The 23,929-nt window shown below is 44.3% G+C and overlaps 1 protein-coding gene across 1 annotated transcript in view; it reads left to right on the forward strand.

The window, feature by feature from the left end:
* STAM (signal transducing adaptor molecule) overlaps positions 1-23,929 on the forward strand; it is a 37,687-nt gene continuing 13,758 nt past the window's right edge. The window contains exons 1-5 of the mRNA XM_056857680.1: positions 1-56; positions 9,827-9,911; positions 15,877-15,952; positions 16,034-16,129; positions 16,737-16,883. Of these exons, the coding sequence (XP_056713658.1) occupies positions 17-56; positions 9,827-9,911; positions 15,877-15,952; positions 16,034-16,129; positions 16,737-16,883 (444 nt within the window). The 5' untranslated portion in view covers positions 1-16. The remainder of the gene's footprint in view (positions 57-9,826; positions 9,912-15,876; positions 15,953-16,033; positions 16,130-16,736; positions 16,884-23,929) is intronic.

Here is a 23,929-nt window from a genome sequence, read left to right on the forward strand (position 1 = left end):
TCAGCCGCCGGGAACGATGCCGCTCTTCACCAGCAACCCCTTCGACCAGGATGTGGGTGAGTATCCGGCCGGGCCGGGCAGCGCTCTCCTCCGGGCCCCACCCGGTGCCTCCCCCTTTCCTATCCGACCGCCCCAGCCCGGCCGTTCACCGTGGCTCTCCTCCCCCTCTGAGAGTTGGCACCCCTCCCCCCCTCCCCCCCTCCATCCCGGGCAGGAATGTGCCTTTGTCCCTCCGCTCCCCCTACCATACGTTTGTCCGGACGAAACAGGAGGGGTGTGAACTGTGAACATCTCGCGCGTTTCTTATTGTTTTCCATGAAGGTAATTCACAGTGGGTAGAAACTGCTGAATTACAGTGGGTATTCAAACTAAAGTCAGTGCATTTACCTGGGATGAATAAAGACCTTGCATGCATGGCTCGTGACCAATGCTGGTTTCTCCACACCCATCTCTCCCCTGGACATCACAGACTCTTCTGCGTACCACGCCTAACCCCATCACGCCTGCGATTCACATTTATATACTGTTAATATTTGCATACTAATGCTTGTCTGAATTCACTCTACTTAAAGACAGATGGATTCACAATCTAGCTGTGTCTGAAGAAGTGAGCGGTGGCTCACAAAAGCTCATACCCTGCCAGAAAATATTTTTGTTAGTCTTTAAGGTGCTACTGGACTCTTGCCCTTTTTCTTATCGTTTGTCTTCCTTGACGAGCTTATGTCCATTTCAGTATGAGCTGCTGTCAGAACTTTTATTTTCAGGGTGTTTTTTTTTTTTAATCTTAACTGGACAAACAAATTACAAACTCTAAAAAGTGTTCTTGTAGGTTATCCGGGCTGTGTAACCGTGGTCTTGGTATTTTCTTTCCTGACGTTTCGCCAGCAGCTGCTGGCGAAACGTCAGGAAAGAAAATACCAAGACCACGGTTACACAGCCCGGATAACCTACAAGAACCAATGAACTCTGACCGTGAAAGCCTTCGACAATATTCTAAAAAGTGTATTAATCATTCTTGATACCACTGACGTTTCCAGCCTCAATAGGATGCTCCACCCTCCCGCTATCCATGAAAAGAGCTTTATAGGCTGAAGGCTAGTTCAAGCAGTAAATTGGTGAGATGTAGGCTTCACATTATATCAGTGATATCAAATAAAAATAAATGTGAGGCCCAACAATTGCTCATTCGTTTACTTGGTATCTCTAATATTTTTCTCCATATCTGTTGCTCCTTGTCTGTGTTTACCCAGTGGCCTTTCTGTTAGGCTGCTTTTGCATGGGAGGTTTTGCTGCTCTCTAGCTGCACCTTTTCCCCATCCAAATTCTCAAAACCCTGCATGGGGGCTTATTTTGGAGTTTTGAGAATTTTGATGGGGAAAAGGTGCAGCTAGAGAGCAGCAAATCCAAGGCAAAACCTCCCATTCGTAAATGGCCTTTGGGATGCTGCAGTATTCTTGTAGTACCATGAAAGGAACATACAGTTTTGATGGATGGTTTCTGGTTGTAGTGGATTCCTGCACTCTTATAAACTGACTTCATGGGCTTAAAAGTGGTATACTTATTTACTGTATAATTCCTGCTTCATGTGTGTGATTGTCATGAACATAGAGGATTGTTTATAGTGCAGTTGGAATTCCAAGCCATTCATTCACTCCCAAATGTGTTTTTTATTAAAAAAAAGTTTAGTAATATATAGCAAAAAGGTACATGTATGATAATGAGAGTGCTTTTGTAAGAACGCCGAATCATCTACTGTTTCTTCCCTTCAAAGTTGTCTTGTTTATCTCTGGCACTCATTTAAGAATCTTCTTTTAGCTCAGTCGGAGCTAATGTCAAAGATCAGAGCCATTATTAAGGACTGGGTTGGACCAGTGACATTTAGATGCTGGAAGGGACTCTATATGGTATGAGAGATGTTTGGGCATTGTAGTCAGCTGACAACAGGCATTAGCAGGAAAGAGTTTTTTGTTAGACATGTTGGAATTTGTTATGACCATTACTGGCTGTCTTCAGTGTTTATGAATGATACAGAGAGTCATCAGTGAGTCATACACTCCATTTGGATGTTTGTCATAGGGTCACACCTGTAAATATGAGTTAGTCAGAGAGAAATCACAATAAGGCAGCGATGCAAAACATAGCCATTGTGTAGAATAACTAGGAATGAAGACGTCCAGGGAAAACAGTGTTTCAGGAAGAACAAAAGTAATTACAATAATAATAATAAACTTCTTTGTTCAGTCAGACCCAAGATCAGTAGTCTGTCCCTGAGAGTCTGTTCTGATTTTTTTATTTTAAACTGGATTTTATTGCAAAAAAGGTGGGAGCAGGACTCAGACTCCTACAAGCTTACAAGTTCTCTCCTATCCTTCCTCTCTTTTCCCCAAAAGAAGAGTAAGATGTCAGGAAGCTCTTTCAAATAATTGGGATTTCTAGGTTCATGCTTTTTTCCTTTTGTGAAAAAAAAGTTATTTTGCCGGTCTCAGAATCTGGGTGGATAGGTTTAATGGGAAAAATAGCAAGTCCTAGACAGATACTCTTGGGCATCACAGAAGCAGGGCACACCATTTTTCATAACAAGCGTATACCTGACTTGATGACATCATCATTTGCCGTTCCTACTCATCTGCAGAGTATGATTGGAAGCCTTAAATGAAACTCTGGATGTGCTTGGTCAAATTGGAGTTCGTTTCACCCCTCAAACCATGGTTCTAAGCCATGTTTGTATCCCAGTTTAAAATCACAGTTTTTGAGGATGTAACAAATCGCAATTTAGCCAGGTGCTCACAGGTGGGCATCATGGCAAACTGAAGATTGATTCAAGGCTGCTGAAATGAAGTTTTTCAATTATGCTATGTATGAGGAGAAGAGAGTAGCACAGATGCAGTGACATAAACTCCATGATGACATTAAACAAAGAATTCTGTGTTCCTGTGAAATAAACTGGATTTGGCTGTTGTCTCTGGTATAATGCCAATGATTTATCCTGTTCTTACTTACCACTTTGAAGTGAAAGTAGGAAAGAGCTGTAACCTGTCAAAATACTTCACCTATTTTATAGTCGTTCAATAGGTCTTGCATTGGGTATTTTTCATAAACAAACTGTTTTTAAAATGAGTCTTTCACTTCTGTTTACTTTCAGGTTTGTTTTTTTTTTTTTTTTGCTGAGAAGTCTTTACCTTTTAAAAATATGTTCCGTATAACTCTAGTTAGATGATGATGGTACTGTCAACACTTAGGTTGCAGTCCTGTCGATTATTATTATTTTTTGCCAGCACAGCTGACTTATGGTGATCCAGTAGGGCTTTCAATGCAAGAGATGTTCAGGAGCGGTTTGCCATTGCCTCCCTCCATGTTACGTCCCTGGAATTCCTTGGAGGTCGCCCATCCAGGTTCGAGGCTGAGAATGTGTGACTGGACCAAGTTCACCTAGCAAGTTTCCATGGCAGAGTGGGGATTCAAACCTGGGCTTCCTAGTCCAACTCCTTAACCACTACACCACACTGGTTCTCAGTCCTATAGATGCTTGCATGGAAATAAATCTTGCTTAATTTGATATAGTTTACTTCTGAATGTATAAGATCAGAATGCATATTGCCTTATAATATTTTTTAAAAACCTATCTTTGAGAATGTTGCATATTGTAGTTCTGGCTACATACAGGGAATTGGTTCCTTGAAAGGAACTGATGTCTGTGTATCCTCAAAATTACTGCACTGCTGTTTCTTTAACTAAAAAGAGTATTATGGTGGTTGCAAAATGTTATCAAGGACATGGACCTGTTTGCTTCCTAGTTGCTGCTGGCAGGTTGTCTTAACTAAAATGAGCAAGGACATTTGTGCAATGATGGGAATGTTAATCAATGTATCTAATTCTCAAAATGGCCCCATCTGTGGATACTTAAACACGGGGATTGTAGCCATGAACAGACAAGACAACTCTTTCTACAAACCTGAAATAGCACCAGGTTTGCAGAAAAATCTGAAATCTTAAACAAATACATGGGGGTCAAATACATGGGGGTTTACCACACACACACTCTCAAATAATAGAAGCAATGTCTATACTGTTAAGAAATAAATGCCTTTCAGAGGCCATTGTTGGGCTTGCTAGGAAACCACAACAGCGTTGCCAGCCTTCAAGCCTTGGTTTCTGTCAGTAAAAGGCAGGGAGAGGGAGCAAGGCACTGTGTTGACCTTTGCGGGAGGACTCATTGAGGTCAGTGCTGGCAGCAAGCACTGATACAACACGATTTGCATGACTCATCCAGGCCCAGCTGCTTGCTGCTGTTCAACAGCAACCACTCCATGAAAGCCAGTGTGGTGTAGTGGTTAGGGTTTCAGACTAGGATCTGGGAGACCCAGGATTGAATCTCTCTTCTGCCATGGAAACTCACTGGGTGACCTTGAGCCAGTTACACATTGTCAGCCTAACTGATCTTGGGGGGTTGTTGTGAGGATAAAATGGAGGAGTGGAGAATGCTATAAGTTGCATTGGGTCCTCATTATGGAGAAAGGTACAGTATATATTTATATTTATAAAGAATATAGCTGAAGATGGGGGACAAGATAGAAGGCGGTGGGTGGGAAGATGAAAAGGAAGCATGGAAAGGGGAGGATGTGGGGATTGTCAGGAAGAGAAGTAGTAGTGTGAAGAGGGGATACAGGGGAAAGTGAGGTGCTTCCATAAGGAAACCCGAAAAAGGGAGTGGCTGGGGTGGCTTGCCGAAAAGGGAAAGAGGAAATAGTGGGGTGGAGGGTTTATATAATCCCTGTAAGTCCTTGCAGGCCTTCTGCTTGTAGTTCTCTAAATTGGAAGTGTTTGTCCTCAACATAATTGTGACACTGTTCCTAGTCCTTAAGGTGCTGAATTATGCTGATGGGTAATAACAATAATTTAATGCTAATATTAGTTATTCCACATTAACATAATGATACAAATAATGTAGTTTTATTTTCTTACTAAGAATACTAGTATATCAGTATGTAACACATTTCATTTTTGCTACTTCTGTTATTCCATTATCTTTTGGAATCAATCAAGCATTTCAGGTCTTAAGATAGCTTTGAGTGGCACTCTATCCACAGTGCTCTGTCACATTACTACTGGAACCTTAATTGTTCTTTTTATCTTTATCTTAAATATGTATTATAGCAAATGCTTACTTTGTTACAGGTTTGTACCCTGTAGGCATGCTAACACTAGGCCTAATTACCATTGATTTACATGTTACTGCTGGTGCCCAAGGCAAAACAGTGTGATGATGTTGGTCTCCTAGGTGAGGGAACCTAAGGATTGACCTGAAAACTAAAAAGTCTTATGAAATAATATATTTATTAGGTGTACACAATAAAATGGATTAAAACACTGGGCCTGGAATACAGGCTACATATAAAACCACTAGTATAAATAGTTACAAAAATAATCAACGCCGTTGATGATATACAAAATATAAACGACTAATAGACCATACATGTTTTGGCCTCTTGGGCCTTCCTCAGTGGTCAAATTATGCAAAACATGATTATTAAAAACACATCCAGAAATGCACTTTACAAGGAATTCTATCAGAAATTTATAAACCTTATCTCCTGTGTGGCTAGTTGTGAATTAATAAAATCAATCATAGGTCTTTCAGTATGGTGATTTGCTCACACAAGTGTCTGGTGCAAAAAAAAAAAATTGCCGGATGTGTTGTAACATCAAGTGACAAAATATATTAGTCTTAATTGATAGCAGAACTATTATATTGAGGATTACTGTTATCTGGAAACCTCTCATAATGGTTGAAAGATAAGTACTATTTGGCCTAGTAGCTCTGATGGAGAGAGCTGGCAAGCAGCAAGTAGCGGAATGTATGTTTAGATTAAATAGGGGTGTTGTCTTGTTTCTAGACAAGTCATGGTCTTGGAAGCCAAAGCTAGATAGCCCTGATCCCCTCTATGGAAGCTTTACTATTGTGTTGAATTGTTATTGCACTTGTAGAGCAGCACACACAGAGCTAACTGTGCTGCCTCACAAGTTCTTAACACTGATGAGGGTAGAGGAACACGCTCTTCATTCCCTCATAAATATTGTTGCTTCTGCATTCCTCTGCCACTTTACAGTAAAGAAAAAAATCTCATAATTATCTGTATATTCTGAACATTGTCCCAGAAAATGGATCAAAAATTCACACAATGGAGCCATGTGCACGGAAGAAGCAGGATTTGTCTACAAACTAGGGGGAGCCCCAGGTTTGCAAAAATATCCAAAATGAAAATTAAGTGAGTGGATTTTTAACAAATTCCTAAAAACTCAACGGGCCGGGAGTCTCAGCTGTCATTTTGAGGATTGTTTTTAGCAACACTGTTAAAAAGGCAATGGGCACAGGAAATGGAGGACGAGGCCTCGCAAAATGAGACTGGTAGGCAAGTAAGGAAGGAGGCAGTGGAGACAAACAAGACAACCAGGAGCAAAGGAGCAGAGAGTGAGAGATACATTACTGCTGGGGAGGTGAGCAAGCCAAGCAGATGGTGGGAGGAGGTGGTACTGGCGAGTGAGCGTGCAAGGTGGTGGTAGTGGAGGCAGTGGCGGAGGAGGTAGAGTGAGTAGGCAAGTGAGATGGTGGTGGTAGAGGTGAAGGGAAAGGAGAAATAGTAGGAAGAGGTGGGGAGAAGGTTGGGGCAAAAAAAAAAAAAAGCTGCAGGAGGAAGCAGGGACCAGCGGAGGGGTGGGATTTCCCACCCTCTGTGAGTTCCTTGTGAGTCCTAGCTTGTTCTCTGTAAAGGCAAACTCATGTTTAAGTGCCTGCTTCCTAGATAGTGAAACTAACCCAGCCTGCAAAAAGGCTGGATTTTCCTTGGTATACTTAGGGGACTCCCTGTGTATGTAGAAAAATATTTGTAATTTTTAAAGGCATGCATACACACCAAATAAGCCCAGCCACATGAAGTCCAAGAATGTTTATTGCCCTAAAGGTTGTATACAGCTGAGAGTAAGCTACGGGGTGGGGGAGTGAGATGGGGAAAGTGACCTGATCATGCCCTTAAGTGGTATACAAGAGAAGGGATGGAAATGAGAATTTCCCAACTGTTTGCCCTTCTAGCAGTTCCTTTTGGCCTCCAGCTTGTAAGACATGAATCGCAATTTGTTGTCTTTAAGCTTTATGTTGCTTATTAAGTTTTTGTTGGAGCTCTAGTAAGATCGGGGCAACATACATGCCTCCCCGTCTTTATTCTTCATGAAATCCCTGTGAGGTAGGTCAGGGTCAGCAGTAGAGAGTGGCTTAAAGTCACCCACAGCAAGTTTCTTAGGATTGCACTCCAGTGTGTTGGTGTCTGAGCAGTGTAATCATTAATCGCCCTTGCTCTAGGTTGGTACGGCTATTGAGCTCAAAAAACCCACTATTTGGCTAGCATAAATTATGACAGTTTTAATATTTGACAAATTAAGCTTAATAACGAAGTAGTTTATAAATGGAGAATTGCACGTGCCATTTATTGACTTAGAGCACATCCACTTGTTGACACTTTATTCAGATATTGCTAGAGATTTGTATTAAATAGTTCATATTGAAGCTACAGAAATATTTAAATAAATTGCCAACCGTACTGGCAGTTGTTTTTGCATTTTAGGGCTTTTAAAGTTTGTCTCTGAACAAGTAATTGATAATTTTCTATCTATCCATGCAGCTGTTTGCAGAATATCAAAACATTTCTAATGCATAATTTTCTTAATAATACAACAGATATAATAGATTGCAGTATTTTGCATATTTCTATGCTTATAGTAGTGTAATCTGCTCTGTGATACAGAACAGGCTACACAATGATGCACATTCTTCTGATTAACAGTCTCTACCAAGCAGTAAGACAGCTTTCTGTTCTGTCCCCTTTCTACACTGCTTTTCTATTCCTGAATTTTTTGTATACTTGTGGAGTCAGTTTACTGTGTTAATAATATATTGGTGGGCATAAGTTTGGAAAGGAATATAGTAGGGAGTGTATTAATGTTGGTCAGATGATTCGGGGGGAGGGAGAAAATACATGTAACACCATGTCCAAGATTGCTTGAAGCATTCTAACCAGCTAATGCTAAAACATTTATAAATGAATTCATAATAAGAATCCATCAGCTGCAGAAGCAGCACTGAAATTATCCTGGCAAAATATTTCATTTCTCTATAAATGAATAGTCAGTTCCATTCAGCAAAGCAAATCTTCAGTCCTGATTTCCTTACGTGGAAATCTTTATTATTATTATTTTTGTTATGTAGTTAGGCCAACATGTAGTCCTGTCTTAATTAGCAAGCAACAATTTTCTTATAATTTGTCTTCAAGTTAGATGCCCACAATTTGAGTCTTTTCCCCCGACGAGATGCCCTTTCCTTCTGTCTTTGAATGGCACCTTTTTGTTACCTTCTAGTTTCCTCAGTAGCTTAAGAAAACATCTTTCTTGAGATGTCAGTTGTATGAAACTGTATGCTAATATAATTTTTCAGTTATGTAGCAGGTGGTTCCTTACTTCGCAAATCTCTCATTTATTCCTGAGCTTTGTTGTATTATAATAATTTAGCATTTCAACCTCATACAATTGATAGTAGCTGCAAGTTGGCAGTTCATGATAGGTTACCTGATCAAATGAACAAGGTGATGCTAGCTCTAATACGGCACTGAAACTCAGAACAGGGAGAGGATTGGCAAGGTAGACCAAAGGGGTTTCTCTTTCTGAATTGGGCCCAGTGACTTTTGTCCCGGAGTTTCAGGTCTAATTTGGGAGGTACTTGATCCAGTGTTAACAACTCTCCCTGTTACTGCTCCTGGCTATCTGTCTCCAGCGTTGTCTCCCCTTGTGAGATAAACTTGGGGAAAGACGCAGAGGAGGCTTGTAGCAGTGAACCACTCAGGTAAGTGGGTGAGGTAATTTGTCCCAATTTTAATTGCTCCTGAGTTCAAACAAATTATTTTGGCCAAATCAAAATCAAGTGGAAACTTTACATGGAACAGCCTTCCTTTGCTCAAAAGAACTGTTGCATGGCACAATGCCATGTCAGTGATGTGGGGGAAACTGAGAAGCTCAACATGACCTGTAGGTCTTAAGTTGCCAGCTTCTACTTCTATAGCAGGGTGATGTTTTGTTTTTATTTTTTCTCCAAAATTGGGAGATTTGATGAAGCAGTATGTTACTATTCTGCAAGTGTGAAGATGGTTCTGTTGCAGAGAATTTGGTATGACATCCCCCAAGCCTTAAACAACATTTCAAGGCATGCATATGATAAAGTAGATTGTTGTTGTTTGCCTGCGGGAGTGGCTGCAGTAGAATGTGTTGGCTTGATAAGCCGATGTGCGAGTATCTTGAGTAATGAGACCCTATGGAACTTTATTCACAACCTTAAAACTGGAAGTGTTACTTTTAAAAAGAGTTTACATGTCACTGTTTCATCCTACTTTTTGATGCCACTTAATGTTAAATCTAATGTTAAACTTGCGTAGGTGACTTCGAAATGCTTTAATGAACCTAATAAAAAGTAGAATGACCACATCTGTTTAAGTTTGGGGACATTTACCGTATACAGCATAATATAAATAGTTAGTTTTTTACCTGGTTAGTCCCCGGCTAGCCTGATCTCGTCAGATCTCAGAGACCGAGCAGGGTTGGCCCTGGCTAGTATTTGGATGGGAGACTTCCAAAGAACATCATGGTCATGATGCAGAGGCAGGCAATGGCAAACCACCTCTGATCATTTCTTTCTTTGAAAACCCTATAGGGTTGCCATAAGTTGGTTGTGACTTAACAGCTCCCCCACCCCCCAAATTAATAGTTTGTTGTTTTTGTTTTGTTTAAGAGAAAGCAACCAGTGAGATGAATACTGCGGAAGACTGGGGACTCATCTTAGATATTTGTGATAAAGTTGGGCAGTCACGAACCGGGTAAGTTTAAATGCATGGATTTTATTTTAAAGGTGGTGAAAATTGAATTACGCTTGCAAGCTTGTTTCGTAAAAGTTCCATATCGGAATATGCAAGGCACTTACAGGAAGAATGAGAAAAGTGTTTCTGTTAACACTGAGTGGTGTACAAAGTATTCATTTTGTGAGAGGTACTGGAAATTTGAAGTGCATTTGCAGAGCTACTTTTATATGGTTAATGCAGAATTGTTAAATGTTGTGGTAGGCATTTCATATTGTATTCTGTTATGACTGCAGACTTCACCTACTATATTTTTTAAATGTTGCTTGATGTTGTAAATGAGACACTTCAGTCTCCGCTTGGGTTAGAAGTGTAACTGGATACTACTTAAATCTTCTTGCCCAACATTTGATATGATCAAGTAGTCTAACATATCCCCCTCAGTTGCTTTAATGCAATCACCTGAAGTATGAGCAATTTCAATGTGATCAGTCATCTGATGAGTTGATCCTTTAAAATTCCTAGCTCTTTTAAAACATTGCAGAAATAGATCTTATAATACCCATGCGGTGATGTATTGGTTTATTAGTGTGATAAAGCGATTAACATTTCATTTTGCTCCATCATTTGGCTATCAAATACATTGCTGTCATCAGGAAATATTGCTTAAAATGCTAACGTTTCTATTATTCCTAGGATTATTTGAATAAAATATTTTGGACTAGGCAAAAAATATTTGGGATCATTTGTATAATTTAACTGTTTTAGATTAATTTTTGTATTTCTAGTATGTGACCAGGAGCTAAAGAGGAGTGCATTGCTAGTTGTTTTGGATTGGTGTTTGTGCTTACCTATGCTATATGGTGAATTACTTTTAAAACCAAGGATGCTTTCAAAAGCAGTTCAGCATAGTTTAGGAGTCTTCAATCCGGTGAAGAAATCTTAAAATGCCATTGGGTATGCAGAAGGCCTTAGGTTTGCCTGAAATATTTTGCTGGGTTTGCACTTGTCTTCTAAGAAGTAGAGGTGTGCATTTATGGCTGTGTTCTGTCTTATTTTATGGAACTTAGGATGGATTCATTTTCTACATATTTTACAACATATCAGTCCAGTTTAAATTTCTGAAACATTACTGTAGTTATTAGTTTTGTCATAACATTTCATAGTGATTTTATTCATTTGGCTTGATTTTTAAGGTGGATTAAAATGTAAGGGATTCTGGGACTATGTCCTCTTAAAATTACTCTGTTAAGTATTCTTCAGTTAAGTATTCTATTACTAGTGTAGTTCAACATGATCTGTCAACATTTTTTCTGGACTGTGCTGAAGATTCAACTATTTTTATATCAGCCCAGTGTCCTAACTGTAATACTTAAACTGATCAAAGATATTTTAACAAATTTGGATTCATTTACATGATACTGATCACAAAACACTACTTTGCGTGGAATGCTACACATTACTTTTGATCTCAACAATTTTCCTTCAGCTGGTCATTCTAAGCTTCTCTTGTCTGCAGGTATCTTGTGCCTTTTGCACTTTTCTTTGGTGCATGCTGAAATTTGGATTATGTGAACCAGTGTAGGAATGGGGTAAGGGGGTGGATTGCATTGAGAAGCAGTCTGCGTTAATTTGGGGTTGGAGCAGGTGACCTTCAGATTTACTCCAGTCTTATGGATTTATTTATTTTTCAATTTATAGCCCATCCTCACTGGCCAAGGCCAGGCTTTCTGGACTTGCTTTGCTTCGAGCAGCCCAATCCTGAAGGAGGGGGCAGATCTGTGGTAGCTGGGAGTGGCATAGCTGGCTGCCTCCTCAGAGGCTTCTTGGCCATTGGAGGCAAAAAAAGGTTTAAAAAAAATAAAAATAGAGGAAATGGGAGAAATCCCCCCATTGCCTCCAATGGGGCTGTGCCACCAAAAAAGGTGGCGCAGCACCACCACAGCGTGAGAGGGCATTCCCAGGGTGAAAGGGGTGAGGAAGCTGTCTAACAGCAGCTCCTCCCCCAGGAATGCCCTGGGAATGCCCTTCCCATGCCGGTGCAGGGTTTCCCTTCTGGGAAAGCTCTGCTGGCAGGGCTGTGCTGGCAGCGGAGGCCAGCGGTGCCCAGATACTGGCGTGTTTACCCCCAAGCCAGTATAGGTGCCATCTTATTCCATGAGAAGGTGGCACCTACGCCAGCGCAGGGTCATGCCAGCTCCTAAGGAACTTCGCCCCCCTTCAGGAATGGGCTATTAGTGTAGTACATGTAAGATACCAATTTTTAATTAAAAAACAAGACCCTAAACAAGACCCGACCTTTATATTAGTGAGTGGAGTGAGGAATTATTTTTATACCTGTTAAAAATGCCAGAAGGTTCTTATTCCATTTTAAAGAAATGAAGACTGAGGCCAGAGAAATCCGTTTTAATTGCAATCAAACGGGAATTGGCACCTCTCGGTCGACCAGTTCAAAGGTTTGATGGGCTGTCTGTCCTTTTATTCCCTTCACCACCCTCCGAGGCAGCACATTCCACCAACAGCCCTCACCGTCAGAAAGTTCTTCCTAATGTTTAGGTGGAATCGCTCCTGTGCCTGTTGCCTGAGGCTAGCAGCATCTGGAAGGAAACCCCCCACTGTGGAGACAATCAGGGTTTTCCTCCATAATTTTAAGTAGCCAAGGAGCTGAGAGGGTAAAACTGGAAAGAATCCTGCACAGGTCGCACTGACAGCCTGATCAGTTGTCCTTTTTGAGGCTTTCTTACCTTTGAAAGTTTCAGGATATATGTTTGCTTTTCTCTCCTGACCAGTCCTTCGAAAAGCGTTCCGAACACTCTATTGTTAGTGCTTAAAATCAATTTATACCTTCTGTTCTAAATTTGCTCCTGCCTGTAGTTTTAGATATACTTAGTCAGCAAACAAAGGCTACTGCTTCCCTTCCCAACTCCTGGGTACTACTCTTGTCCTTTGTTTCAACTCTTCATCTTGGCTTGATGCTTACCATTAGCAGTGTACCTCTTCCAACAATTCTTATCTGAAAACATTCTATCTATATGTCCTTGACTATTTTTGACACACACTGCTGGACTGGAGAACATCCTGTTGCAGCTTGTGGATCAGAGAAATTTATAATTTAACAATTTCTTACAATACCTAATTTTCCATAGGAACAATATACAGCAGAATGTTGTATGTGTAAAGTGCCGTCACGTTGCAGCTGATTTACGGCAAGCCAGTAGGGTTTTCAAGGCAAGAGACTAGCTTAGGTGGTTTGCCATTGCCTTCTTCTGCATAGCGACCCTAGTATTCCTTGGGGGTCTCCCATCCAAGTACTAACCAGGGCTTAGCTTCTGAGATCTGACAAGATCAGGCTAGCCTGGGCCATTCAGGTCAGGGCTGGCAGAATTGTACTGATTAGTAAAACATGCATTTGGAATACTGTTGTGTTGCTGTAAATTCTAGCCTTTCCAATGCTGAATTAATGAATGTTGGTAATACTTTAAAACATTTAAGTTCTATGGAAATGCTTCTTTGTATTCATTGACATTTATTAACTCATGTATAATGTAATGAAAACCTCTTGTTCCAAACTTGTTATCTTTATGGAAAACCTGATAGTAGTTTCTCCTTCAAATAAAACAAGTTGATAGTTTTGTACAGTGTGTGAGATTACTATGCTGTGTGGCAGCATTTTCTATAATTAGTAGTGCTAAGTATGATGTGGAGGTTTGTAAAACAGACATGACCAAATATAGATTACCTAAAGCTGCAGTGTAACTTAAACTAGAGCTTCCTCTCAGTTGCTGGACATCAGTGCTTCGGATAGAACTGAAATCATAGATGCACTAGAGTTTTCAAAAAGTAATTTCTTAAAAATTGCAGTATAAATGCCAACTGTGGGTATCTGTCACATTTAGTTACAAGTATGTGAAAACCATGAAATACTTCACTGGGGAACAAGAGCATGCTCCTTATACTACCCCTTTACATACTTCAACATAACAGTTATGCCTAGCAGCATTTCTGAACGTAAAGGAATGCAGTAGCTATTTGTTACATCTAGAAAGTGTCCCCTGGTGATAATGAATCATAACCTGTGCTACGGGAATGCCATCAACAGTATCTGTGCCATTAAAGCCATCTGTATTTTCTTGCACTCTTCCTCAAATGCTGAAACTTTTAATAAATGGAACACTATTTGAAATGGCTAAAATATTGGCATCCAACTTTGTTCTCAGAACCTGAGACTTATTTGTCCTCCTGTTTTCTGTTCTTGATGATACCAAAGATTGTAAACTCTATTCCTGAAGAAGTATATTCAACCAATAATACTAAGTGATGCCATACTTTGTATTAGTTTGTCATTTTATAGAGTACAAGTGGAGACCAATGAGAAACTCATGGAAGGAAATTCTCCTCTGGGGTTTCTTTTACCCCTACCACTACCCCTTCTTCCCACTGGTGCCCTCTCCTCACATCTTTCTCCTTGCACACATTCCTTCTTCCCCCCTTACCCTCAACACTGGTCCACACCTCCTCCTTGCAAGTCCAGTGCACCCTAACCCCGTCCTTGGTGCTTTGCCTTCCCCCTCCCTGCCACTCTGCCTTCTCACCAGTCCACTGCTCTGCCCCCTTCCATGCTGCTCAGGCTGCCTGCCATTCCCCTTTGGCACCAGGGGGAGATGGCAGCATCTCTTGTTCCTTCCCCACCCATCTGCAGTTTCTGGTTCTCCACCACCCATCTGCACACCCGCCTAGTCCAGACATAGTTGTCTGCACTTCTCCAGGGTTGGCAGAAAAACCTGTTATTTGTATACAGCCCGATCAGCAGATGGAGTCATGTTGACCATTGGATGTACTGATATTATAGGTGCAGAAGATACAGGCATATCCCACCTCTCAAGAAACCCCTCTATAGGTTCTAAACAATAAATACTTAATTTGGACAATTTTTAAAAGTATTTATCTGTTCTGGAGAAAATTTGATATATCGTCTATGAAGGTGATAAGAACTGTGTGGACTGAGAGATACTAGGTTTGTACTCTTAATTCTTTAACCAGGGAGTCCACATACTCTGGTTTGGTTTACTAACCAGCCGTTATTGTGGTTGCTTCTGACCCTTTCTAAGGAGGTACCATTCTCCTAGTCCCTCTCTGATAGAAAGAGACAATGCTTCTTCCCCCCCCCCCAAAAAAAAAAAACCTCCCAGGTCTCCGTGGAGGAAATGTGCAGTGGTTTTTCTTCCACACTGGGGCTTTCACTGAGGAAGCAGGCAAGTAGGTTTACGAAGTCACTACTGAGAAGTGAATTAGTCTTTGAGTACAATAGTCAATGTTAAATGATAATCTTCTCTTTTTATACTTTTTATTAACATTTTCAAATTTAACTTAGACATACATGTACCCATTCACATTCGGATTGGGCTTTTCCCAGGGAAACTAATTAACAATTTTAAATAATAGTATACATCACACATTACTTCATCCATGTATATATAAGCTTTCCATTCTTTACTAGCCACACTACTAGTCTTCTAATTATTCCAGATTCCAAAGCTGTGATTTCTAACATTATAAACCTTGTCTATTGCTTCTATTTTAATCTTATATTTGCTTTTTACCCCTCAGAAAAAAAATATCTTATTCTATACTTTAAAGTTAGCATAATCAAGATAACATTTCCATTTCTTTTGAAATTCTTTGATTGTTTTCTCTTTCGACATGCTGGTTAATTTGGCCATCACTGCATATTCTCCCATTTTCTGTTGCCATTTCGCTATTTCTGGAGCATCTTCTTGTTTCCATACCGTTGCTAAAACCATTCTTGCTGCAGTTAAATGATAATCTTAACTACTAGATAGCCTGCGAAAGAGAATTTTGTTACCTCTTCAATAACTAATACAGAGATTTGTTTTTAATTTCCTTCTATATGGATGTTTTTGTCCTTTTAATGCGCATTGTGGTTTGTGCGAGGATAATTTAAAAACTACCTTATCTTATTTTTTAGGCCTAAGGACTGCCTTCGGTCTATTATGAAGAGAGTGAACCACAAGGATCCTCATGTTGCTATGCAAGCATTGACAGTAGGTGGCTTTTCAAAAGACCTCAACATTCTAAGTTGTATTATCAAATATTACATTTTCATGTTGTTGTTTTCTTTTTAGCTTCTAGGAGCATGTGTTTCAAACTGTGGTAAAATATTTCATTTAGAAGTATGTTCAAGAGATTTTGCTAGTGAAGTAAGCAACGTATTAAATAAGGTAATGTATTTAAAATTCTTTTAAAGTTTGTTAATAATGGTTTTAATGAAACATGAAGAAAAAGCCAGAAAGGACTTGGGGGTTGCTTAAATATGGATCATTATAATAGTTTGAGAGAGAAGGATGCAAATTAGCTTTGGGGAGAGAAGATAAATGTAGTTGGAATAGCCTTCCTTTCCCATGTTAATAAATGCCGTATAACCTGCTCTTTCATAGCCTTCAAAATACGTGGGCTTTAGTAGTGAACTCCAGAGAAAAGGAGTACACAGTTGTGAGGACATATCTCTTTCTTTCCTCTCATCTTTTGAATATTTAGTTTAGATGGCACTTTGTGACTCTTAATTTTCGTGATAGCATATAGGGAAGAAGGCAGTATCTCTGATACGTGACATCTAACCTAGTCTGCAACCTTAACACTAAATGTTAGTTGTGTTCAGAAAAACTGTACAAAGGAAGTCTTTTTCAGAAATTGATTTCAGTGTGGCTCTCTAATACTGTTTTCCCAAGGCCACACTTTAGTTGGTTCTGTAAATAAACTAACGTAAGGAATCTATTTATGTGTTGTTTCTTGAAAGTTGAAAATAATATAATTTTATCCTTGCTGCAGGGTCATCCAAAGGTTTGTGAAAAATTAAAAGCCCTCATGGTGGAATGGACAGATGAATTCAAAAATGACCCCCAACTTAGTCTGATATCCGCTATGATAAAAAATCTTAAGGAGCAAGGTGTTACATTTCCAGTTATTGGTTCACAGGTAATTTGCTAACATGGCAAAAGCTATACATAAGCTGGGAGCAACGTAATAGTTCCAAAGTCCTTAGAATTGTCAGTACCTGTGATGCACCTTTTGCACTCACACAGAGTGCCTACCACCCTCCACAAACTCTTCCACAGGTTCAGGGTTACAAGTAGGTCAGCCTGTCACAGGTTGCTACCCTTCTTGCTTCTTTTAACATCTGTGGAGGGCCATGACCATTTCACATCCTAGGTCCTTTTTCTCACTCACAGAGACATTACCAGACATAGTAGCCCAGCCCCCTTTAATAATTAATTGCCCCTCACTCAGACAGAGTTATTGTGAGAGTTCCCCCTCTCTGAGTCTAATTCTCCAAATCAATTGCTCAGGCGTTGATACAGAAACAAAAGATTTATTGAAGACATCAGGAGATGAGACAGGCACAGGTAGAAAGTTGCAAGTGAGGGGCTTATCGGGGTTACAGAATATATTGACTCTGGGGCACTGGGGTTCACACTTATTGTTATGGGAAGTTACAAGCTTGGCATAATACAAAACATCAAACGAGTCCCAGGAAGTCTGCTGAAGCTATCACACTTCCAAGGCCGCATCGGCCTGAGGGAGTACAGACAGGAAGAACAGCGGGGGGGGAGATACTTGGGGCAATCAGGCCAGGCGCCTGGGACCAGAAGGTGTGAACTGCTTTTATGAGTTCACTGATAACACAGCAGGTGATGGAAAGCAGAGACACAGAGTCAGAGACACAGAGACCCTCACATTCTGCCCCCCTTAAGGCCCCCCTCCCGCGTCCTGGAAAGGACGAGGCTTATCGGGATAAGCGAGGTGGAATTCTCGGACCAAGCGAGGGGCCGCCATGTGGGGTGCGGCCACCCACTCGTCGTGCGCGGACCCAAGGTTTTCCCAACGAACAAAGTAATACAGTTTCCCTTTCTTCCATTTGGAATCTAAAACCTTGGACACTTCCAAATGGGTATCCCCTCCCACCACGGTAGGAATCTCGTGTTCGGGAGGGGGGTGGAACTGGGGAGCTGCCACATAGGGTTTGAGGAGGCTTATATGAAAGACAGGATGGACTCCCTTGAGGGTCTTTGGGAGTTCTAGTTCCACGGTAACCTCATTGATCACCCTGGTAATGGGGAAAGGTCCCACATAACGGTCGCTGAGTTTTTTGCAGGGACGAAGAGAGCGGAGGTTTTTGGTGGACAGATAAACTTGCTCCCCCACTTTAAGTTCCCATCCCGGAGACCGGTGTTTGTCTGCCTGTTCCTTGTACTTGCTTTTTGCCCTCTCAAGGTTTTTGAGCAGCCACGGCCAGGTAGATTTAATTACTTGAATCCACTCCTGAAGGTCGGGGGTGGACTGGAGCTCTGGCGTGACGGGGGCGGAACCGAAAGGACCAAATTCCGTCCCGTATACTACTTGGAAGGGACTAAAGCCGGTAGAGGAATGGGGTGCATTGTTGTACGCATATTCGGCAAATGGCAGCAGGTCGACCCAGTCGTCTTGGTGGAAATTCACATAGCAACGCAAATAACATTCTACCACCGCGTTTACACGTTCAGTTTGACCATCAGTCTGGGGGTGATAGGCAGAAGAGAGGCCCTGTTCCTCCACCCCCATCAATTTTAGGAAGGCTCACCAGAATTTGGCTACAAACTGGACCCCCCGGTCGGAGAGGACCTTCCTAGGGATCGAGTGTAGTCTGAGGACGTGCGTGACAAACAGTTTAGCCAAGCCTTGGGCCGAAGGAAGACCCGCACATGGAACGAAATGGACCTGTTTGGAAAAAAGGTCCGTGATTACCCAAAGGACCGTCTTTCCCCGACTGGGAGGTAGGTCGGTGATAAAATCCATGGCTATGACTTCCCAGGGACGGGAGGGGTTCTCAAGCGGTTTGAGAAGCCCGGGGGGTTTTCCCATTCGTTTCTTGGCTGTGGCGCAAGTGGGGCAGCTGCGCACATACAGCTCCACATCGGACCTCATACCGGGCCACCAGAATTGCCTTCTAACCAGGTGAAGAGTTTTTATGAAGCCGAAATGACCCGCCAACCTGGCACCGTGTACAAGTCCCAACACCTCTTTGCGCAGGGAGGATGGGACATACAGCTTTCCCCCTTGTACCCACCAGGTGTTTGTTCGTTCCATGCCAGTGGGGAGGAGGTGGTGCTCCTCCTCCTGTAAGGAGGCGTTCCGGAGCCGCTGTTGGAAGGCTTCCGGGATACCCTTGAGCGTAGGGGGGGTCTCTGGTTGACGGGCTTGGGACCGGGTTGTGACCGCCAAGCTTGGGACCTCCCCTCGCTGCTCGGGAGTGAACAGGGAGTCGACCGGGCGATCGAAATCGTTGCGATACTGGGGAAGTCGTGACAGAGCATCGGCTAGGGCATTTTCTTTGCCAGGAACATGTTTGAGGGTGAACCGGAATTTGGCGAAGAATTGGGCCCACCGAATTTGTTTGGCGTTGAGCTTTCTAGCTCCCTTGAGGGCCTCAAGATTCTTGTGATCGGTACACACCTCAAATGGCAGTTCGGCCCCTTCTAAGAAGTGCCTCCATATGGTGAGGGCATGTTTGACCGCTGCCGCCTCCTTCTCCCAAATAGCCCAGTTGATTTCGGACTGGGAAAATTTTTTGGAGAAGTAGGCACACGGCCGCAACCGCCCCCCCTCATCCCTTTGCAATAGGGCCCCGCCCATGGCCACATCCGAGGCATCAACTTGCACCACAAAAGGTCTAGTGCAATCAGGGTGAGCCAACACGGGTTCGGATGAAAAAAGTAGTTTTAAACGTTCAAAAGCCTGTTGGCACTGGGGGGACCATTGCAAACGGGCTGAGGGAAGCGCGGCGTTAGCCCCCTTGTCCTTGGTACGCAACAGGGCAGTGAGGGGAAGCGCAACTTGGGCAAAGTTAGGAATGAAGTTGCGGTAAAAGTTGGCGAACCCCAAAAACTGCTGGAGTTGGCGGCGGGTAGTGGGGGTTTCCCAATCCCGCACCGCCTGGACCTTAGCGGGGTCCATTTCCAAACCCTGGTGGGAGATCACGTACCCAAGGAAAGTAATGGAAGGTTGGTGGAATTCACATTTGGACACTTTAGCATACAGTTTGTGCTCCCGCAGCCGCTGGAGCACGTCTCGAACCAGACGCACATGTTCTTCCATGGTGTCAGAGTAAATAAGGATGTCATCGAGAAATACCACCCCCCCCCCGAAACAGCAAATCATGTAAAACCTCATTAATTAATTGCATAAAAACACTGGGAGCCCCCGAAAGTCCGAACGGCATGACTAGGTATTCAAACATTCCAAAACAGCTGGAAAAGGCCGTTTTGGGTTCGTCTCCTTCTTTAATGCGAATGCGGTGGTATGCTTCCACCAAGTCCAGTTTGGTGAAGATTCGGCCCTCCTTTAATTGTGCTAGAAGGTCGGGAATAAGAGGGAGAGGGTAAGCGTTAGACTGGGTGACTGCGTTTAGCCTACGAAAGTCAATACACAGTCTTAGATCTCCCGTCTTTTTCTTCACAAAGAAGGCTGGGGCCGAATAAGGAGCTTTGGAAGGGCGTATGAAACCCCTCGCCAAGTTGGCATCCAGATAGTCCCGCAACACCGCCTTCTCACTAGGGCTCATGGGATAGACCTTCCCTTTAGACAGCTTGCCTTCCCCCACAATTTCAATGGCACAGTCCGTCTCTCTGTGGGGAGGTAGTTCGTCACATTCTCTAACATCAAAGACATCCGCAAACTGCGAGTATTCTGTGGGCAGTTGAGGAGGAACGGAGGTTGGGGTGGGGGACCCTATCAATGCGGCGGCCGGAGTCCTGAGTACCCGTTCTTTGTCATGCAACCCACAGGGGCTTTCGGGAAACGAGAGCACCCGTTTAACCCAGTCGATGGAGGGGTTGTGTCCCCGTAGCCAGTTCATCCCTAACACCACTGGGGTTACGATAGGGGCGATGGTAAAATACAAGCGTTCCCAATGTTCCCCTACAGACATAATCACGGCTGCAGTTCTGTGGGTCACTGGGCCCCGTTTAAAATCGCTCCCGTCCATTTGGGAAAAACGGAGGGGTCCCGGAAGCCGCTTGCGCCGGACTCCCAGTTTCTTGGCAGCTTCCTCACTAATCATGGTGCGGGCACACCCCGAGTCAACCAAGGCGGGGAATTCTAGACTGGGACCCCCTTTGGGTAGGGACAGGTGAACACGCACATACACATTGTCCTCTTGGGCGCTTACCATCGGTGGAGCTCCTTGCACAACGACAGGGGCGGTCTGCTGCGGAGCCCCCTCTACAGCAGACCGACGGCGTTTTTTGCCGGCTGTTCCCACTCTTCCTCCTCGCTGGAAGAGGGGGACGGAGTGGTGGCGTTCGGGGACCCGTCCGAATCAAAAGTGGTATTTGTAATCCGGGACCCCGTTGGGCCTGTGGAGGTGGAGACCACATCCTGGGGGCGCGCATGGAGTGCGGAGGGTGCGCCGGAACGTCGGCCCGGTGGTCCGCTCCTGCGGCGGGGCTGGTCCTCAGCAGCCGCCTTCTGCGGTTCGGTCGGGGCTTGGCGAGGAGGGTTGGGACGACCCGCACGAGAGGGGCATTGCGACGCAAAGTGTCCCTTACCCCCGCAGGTCAGGCAGACACCAGTCTCAAAACGCTTGCGGCGTTCAGCGGCCGAGGGACCCCCGCTCCCTCCCGGTCGGAAGTCTCGGCCCCGGTCACTCCGGGGTCTCGGGTCACGTCCGATGCGCTGCTTAGACAAATTCAGGAGTTGTTTACGATTCTCAATGTCCGCAGCGTGGCGAACCCAGCCTTCCACATCCGGGGGGTTCCCTTGCATGAAGGCCCAATGTTGGAGGTCCGGGTTGAGACCCTCCCTGAAACACTGTACCAGAGTGGCCTCACTCCAGTCCAGAATACGGCTAGCCAACGACTGGAACTCACTTGCATACTGCGCCACCGACTTGGTCCCTTGGCGCAGTTGCATCAGGGAGGCTTTAGCCCGCTCGCCCAGAGTCGGGTCCTCAAAGCGGTTTCGGAGTGCTACCATAAACTCGTCCAGGGTTCGCAGCACCGGCGAGCGGAGTTCATACTGCAACACCATCCAGGCGGCCGCCTCCCCTTGCAGTAAGGAAGCCACGTACTGCACCCGGGACTCCTCGGAGGTGAAGGTCCGACCTTGTTCCCGCATAAAAATGTCCACTTGGACCATAAAAAAGGTCAACTGGTCCCCTGAACCGTCATACGTGACTTTCAGGTCCCGACGGGACGGGAGGCTAGGAGGTGCGGGAGGAGCTGCCGGCGCCCCATCCGGGAGATTGCCGGCGGGTGGTTGCACTTTCAGTGCATCGAGGGCCGCTGCCATCTCACCCATCACACGCTGCATGGTCTCCATCTGCTCCTGCATGGCTTGGCGGTCCTCCTGCCACTGCCGCCGTTCCTCCTCCATAAAGCCTCCTTGCGTGCCGGATCCCCCTCGAGTCCCGTACTGGGGAAGGCCAACCGGCGTTCCTTCGCCGCAGTCCGTGAGAGAGACCAACCTTTGGGGGAGTCCAGCCAGTTGTTGAAGAATCCCCGGGGGCGTCCTTCCCGGCCCTGGTCGGGGATGGGACCCCTAGGTTTCTTTGGCTTGGCGCCCTCCTCCTTGGGGTCCGGTTTCTCCGGCACCTCTGGTTCCTCCGGTACCTCTGGGGTAGGGGTGGTTTCCTCGTCGGCTGACATTCTGTCCCAACAGGTACAGCTGCAGTCCGAGAGGCAAGGACTTGCAACTTAATGTGAGAGTTCCCCCTCTCTGAGTCTAATTCTCCAAATCAATTGCTCAGGCGTTGATACAGAAACAAAAGATTTATTGAAGACATCAGGAGATGAGACAGGCACAGGTAGAAAGTTGCAAGTGAGGGGCTTATCGGGGTTACAGAATATATTGACTCCAGGGCACTGGGGCACTGGGGTTCACACTTATTGTTATGGGAAGTTACAAGCTTGGCATAATACAAAACATCAAACGAGTCCCAGGAAGTCTGCTGAAGCTATCACACTTCCAAGGCCGCATCGGCCTGAGGGAGTACAGACAGGAAGAACAGCGGGGGGGGAGATACTTGGGGCAATCAGGCCAGGCGCCTGGGACCAGAAGGTGTGAACTGCTTTTATGAGTTCACTGATAACACAGCAGGTGATGGAAAGCAGAGACACAGAGTCAGAGACACAGAGACCCTCACAGTTATTGGGGTTGGTAACTCAAACAGTGTTCCACTCACATGCTGCCATGATTTATTTGTATCCTAAAATATATACAGACCAAGATCTTTGCTTGTGTGTGTGTGTTCTGTTTCCCTAAGACAACCAGCCCACGGGGTTAAACAAACAAGGAGTTACCGTATTTTTAGCTCCATAACACGCACTTTTTTCCTCCTCAAAAGTGAGGGGAAATGTCTGTGCGTGCTATGGAGCGAATGTGCGCACAGAGCCGGCTGGGGGCGCTGGAACGACGCAAGCTGGCTCTGTGCGCCCCGTTCCAGCGCGCCCAGCCGGCTCTGTGCGCCCCGGGACGCACAGAGCTGGCTGGGCACGCTGGAATGACGTGAGCCGGCTTTCCCCGCCCGCCTCCCAGCTGGGAGGCGGGCGGGCGACGCACAGAGCCGGCTGGGCGCGTTGGAACAGCGAGCTGGGAGGCGGGCGGGGCGCACAGATCTGGCTCGTGTCTTTCCAGAGCGAGCTGGCTTTCCCTGCCCCGACGGCCAGCTGGTGTGTGTGTGTGTTATGGTCAGGTGCGTGCTATGGAGCGAAAAATACGGTAGCTTTTATTTATGGTTTGAACATAACACTGAAGAAAGACAGGTAGAGGTTACAACTTTTCAACTAAACTCTTGAACTGTTTCCCTATCCCAGAATTTGGGATCCTTTGTTACAAACTGACCTTTTTGTATTAGCCAGCTTTAAGTTGCTTTTCTCCACGCCTTCATGCGCCTTCTCCACGCCTTCATGCTCTTTCCACTCTCTTAACTCCTCTTTTTCAATTCTCCCTCTCACTAACATTCTATCTGCTCCTATTGGTTGATGTTA

This window comes from Euleptes europaea, chromosome 11 (assembly GCF_029931775.1).
Source record: "Euleptes europaea isolate rEulEur1 chromosome 11, rEulEur1.hap1, whole genome shotgun sequence".
NCBI classification, from domain to species: Eukaryota; Metazoa; Chordata; class Lepidosauria; order Squamata; family Sphaerodactylidae; genus Euleptes; species Euleptes europaea.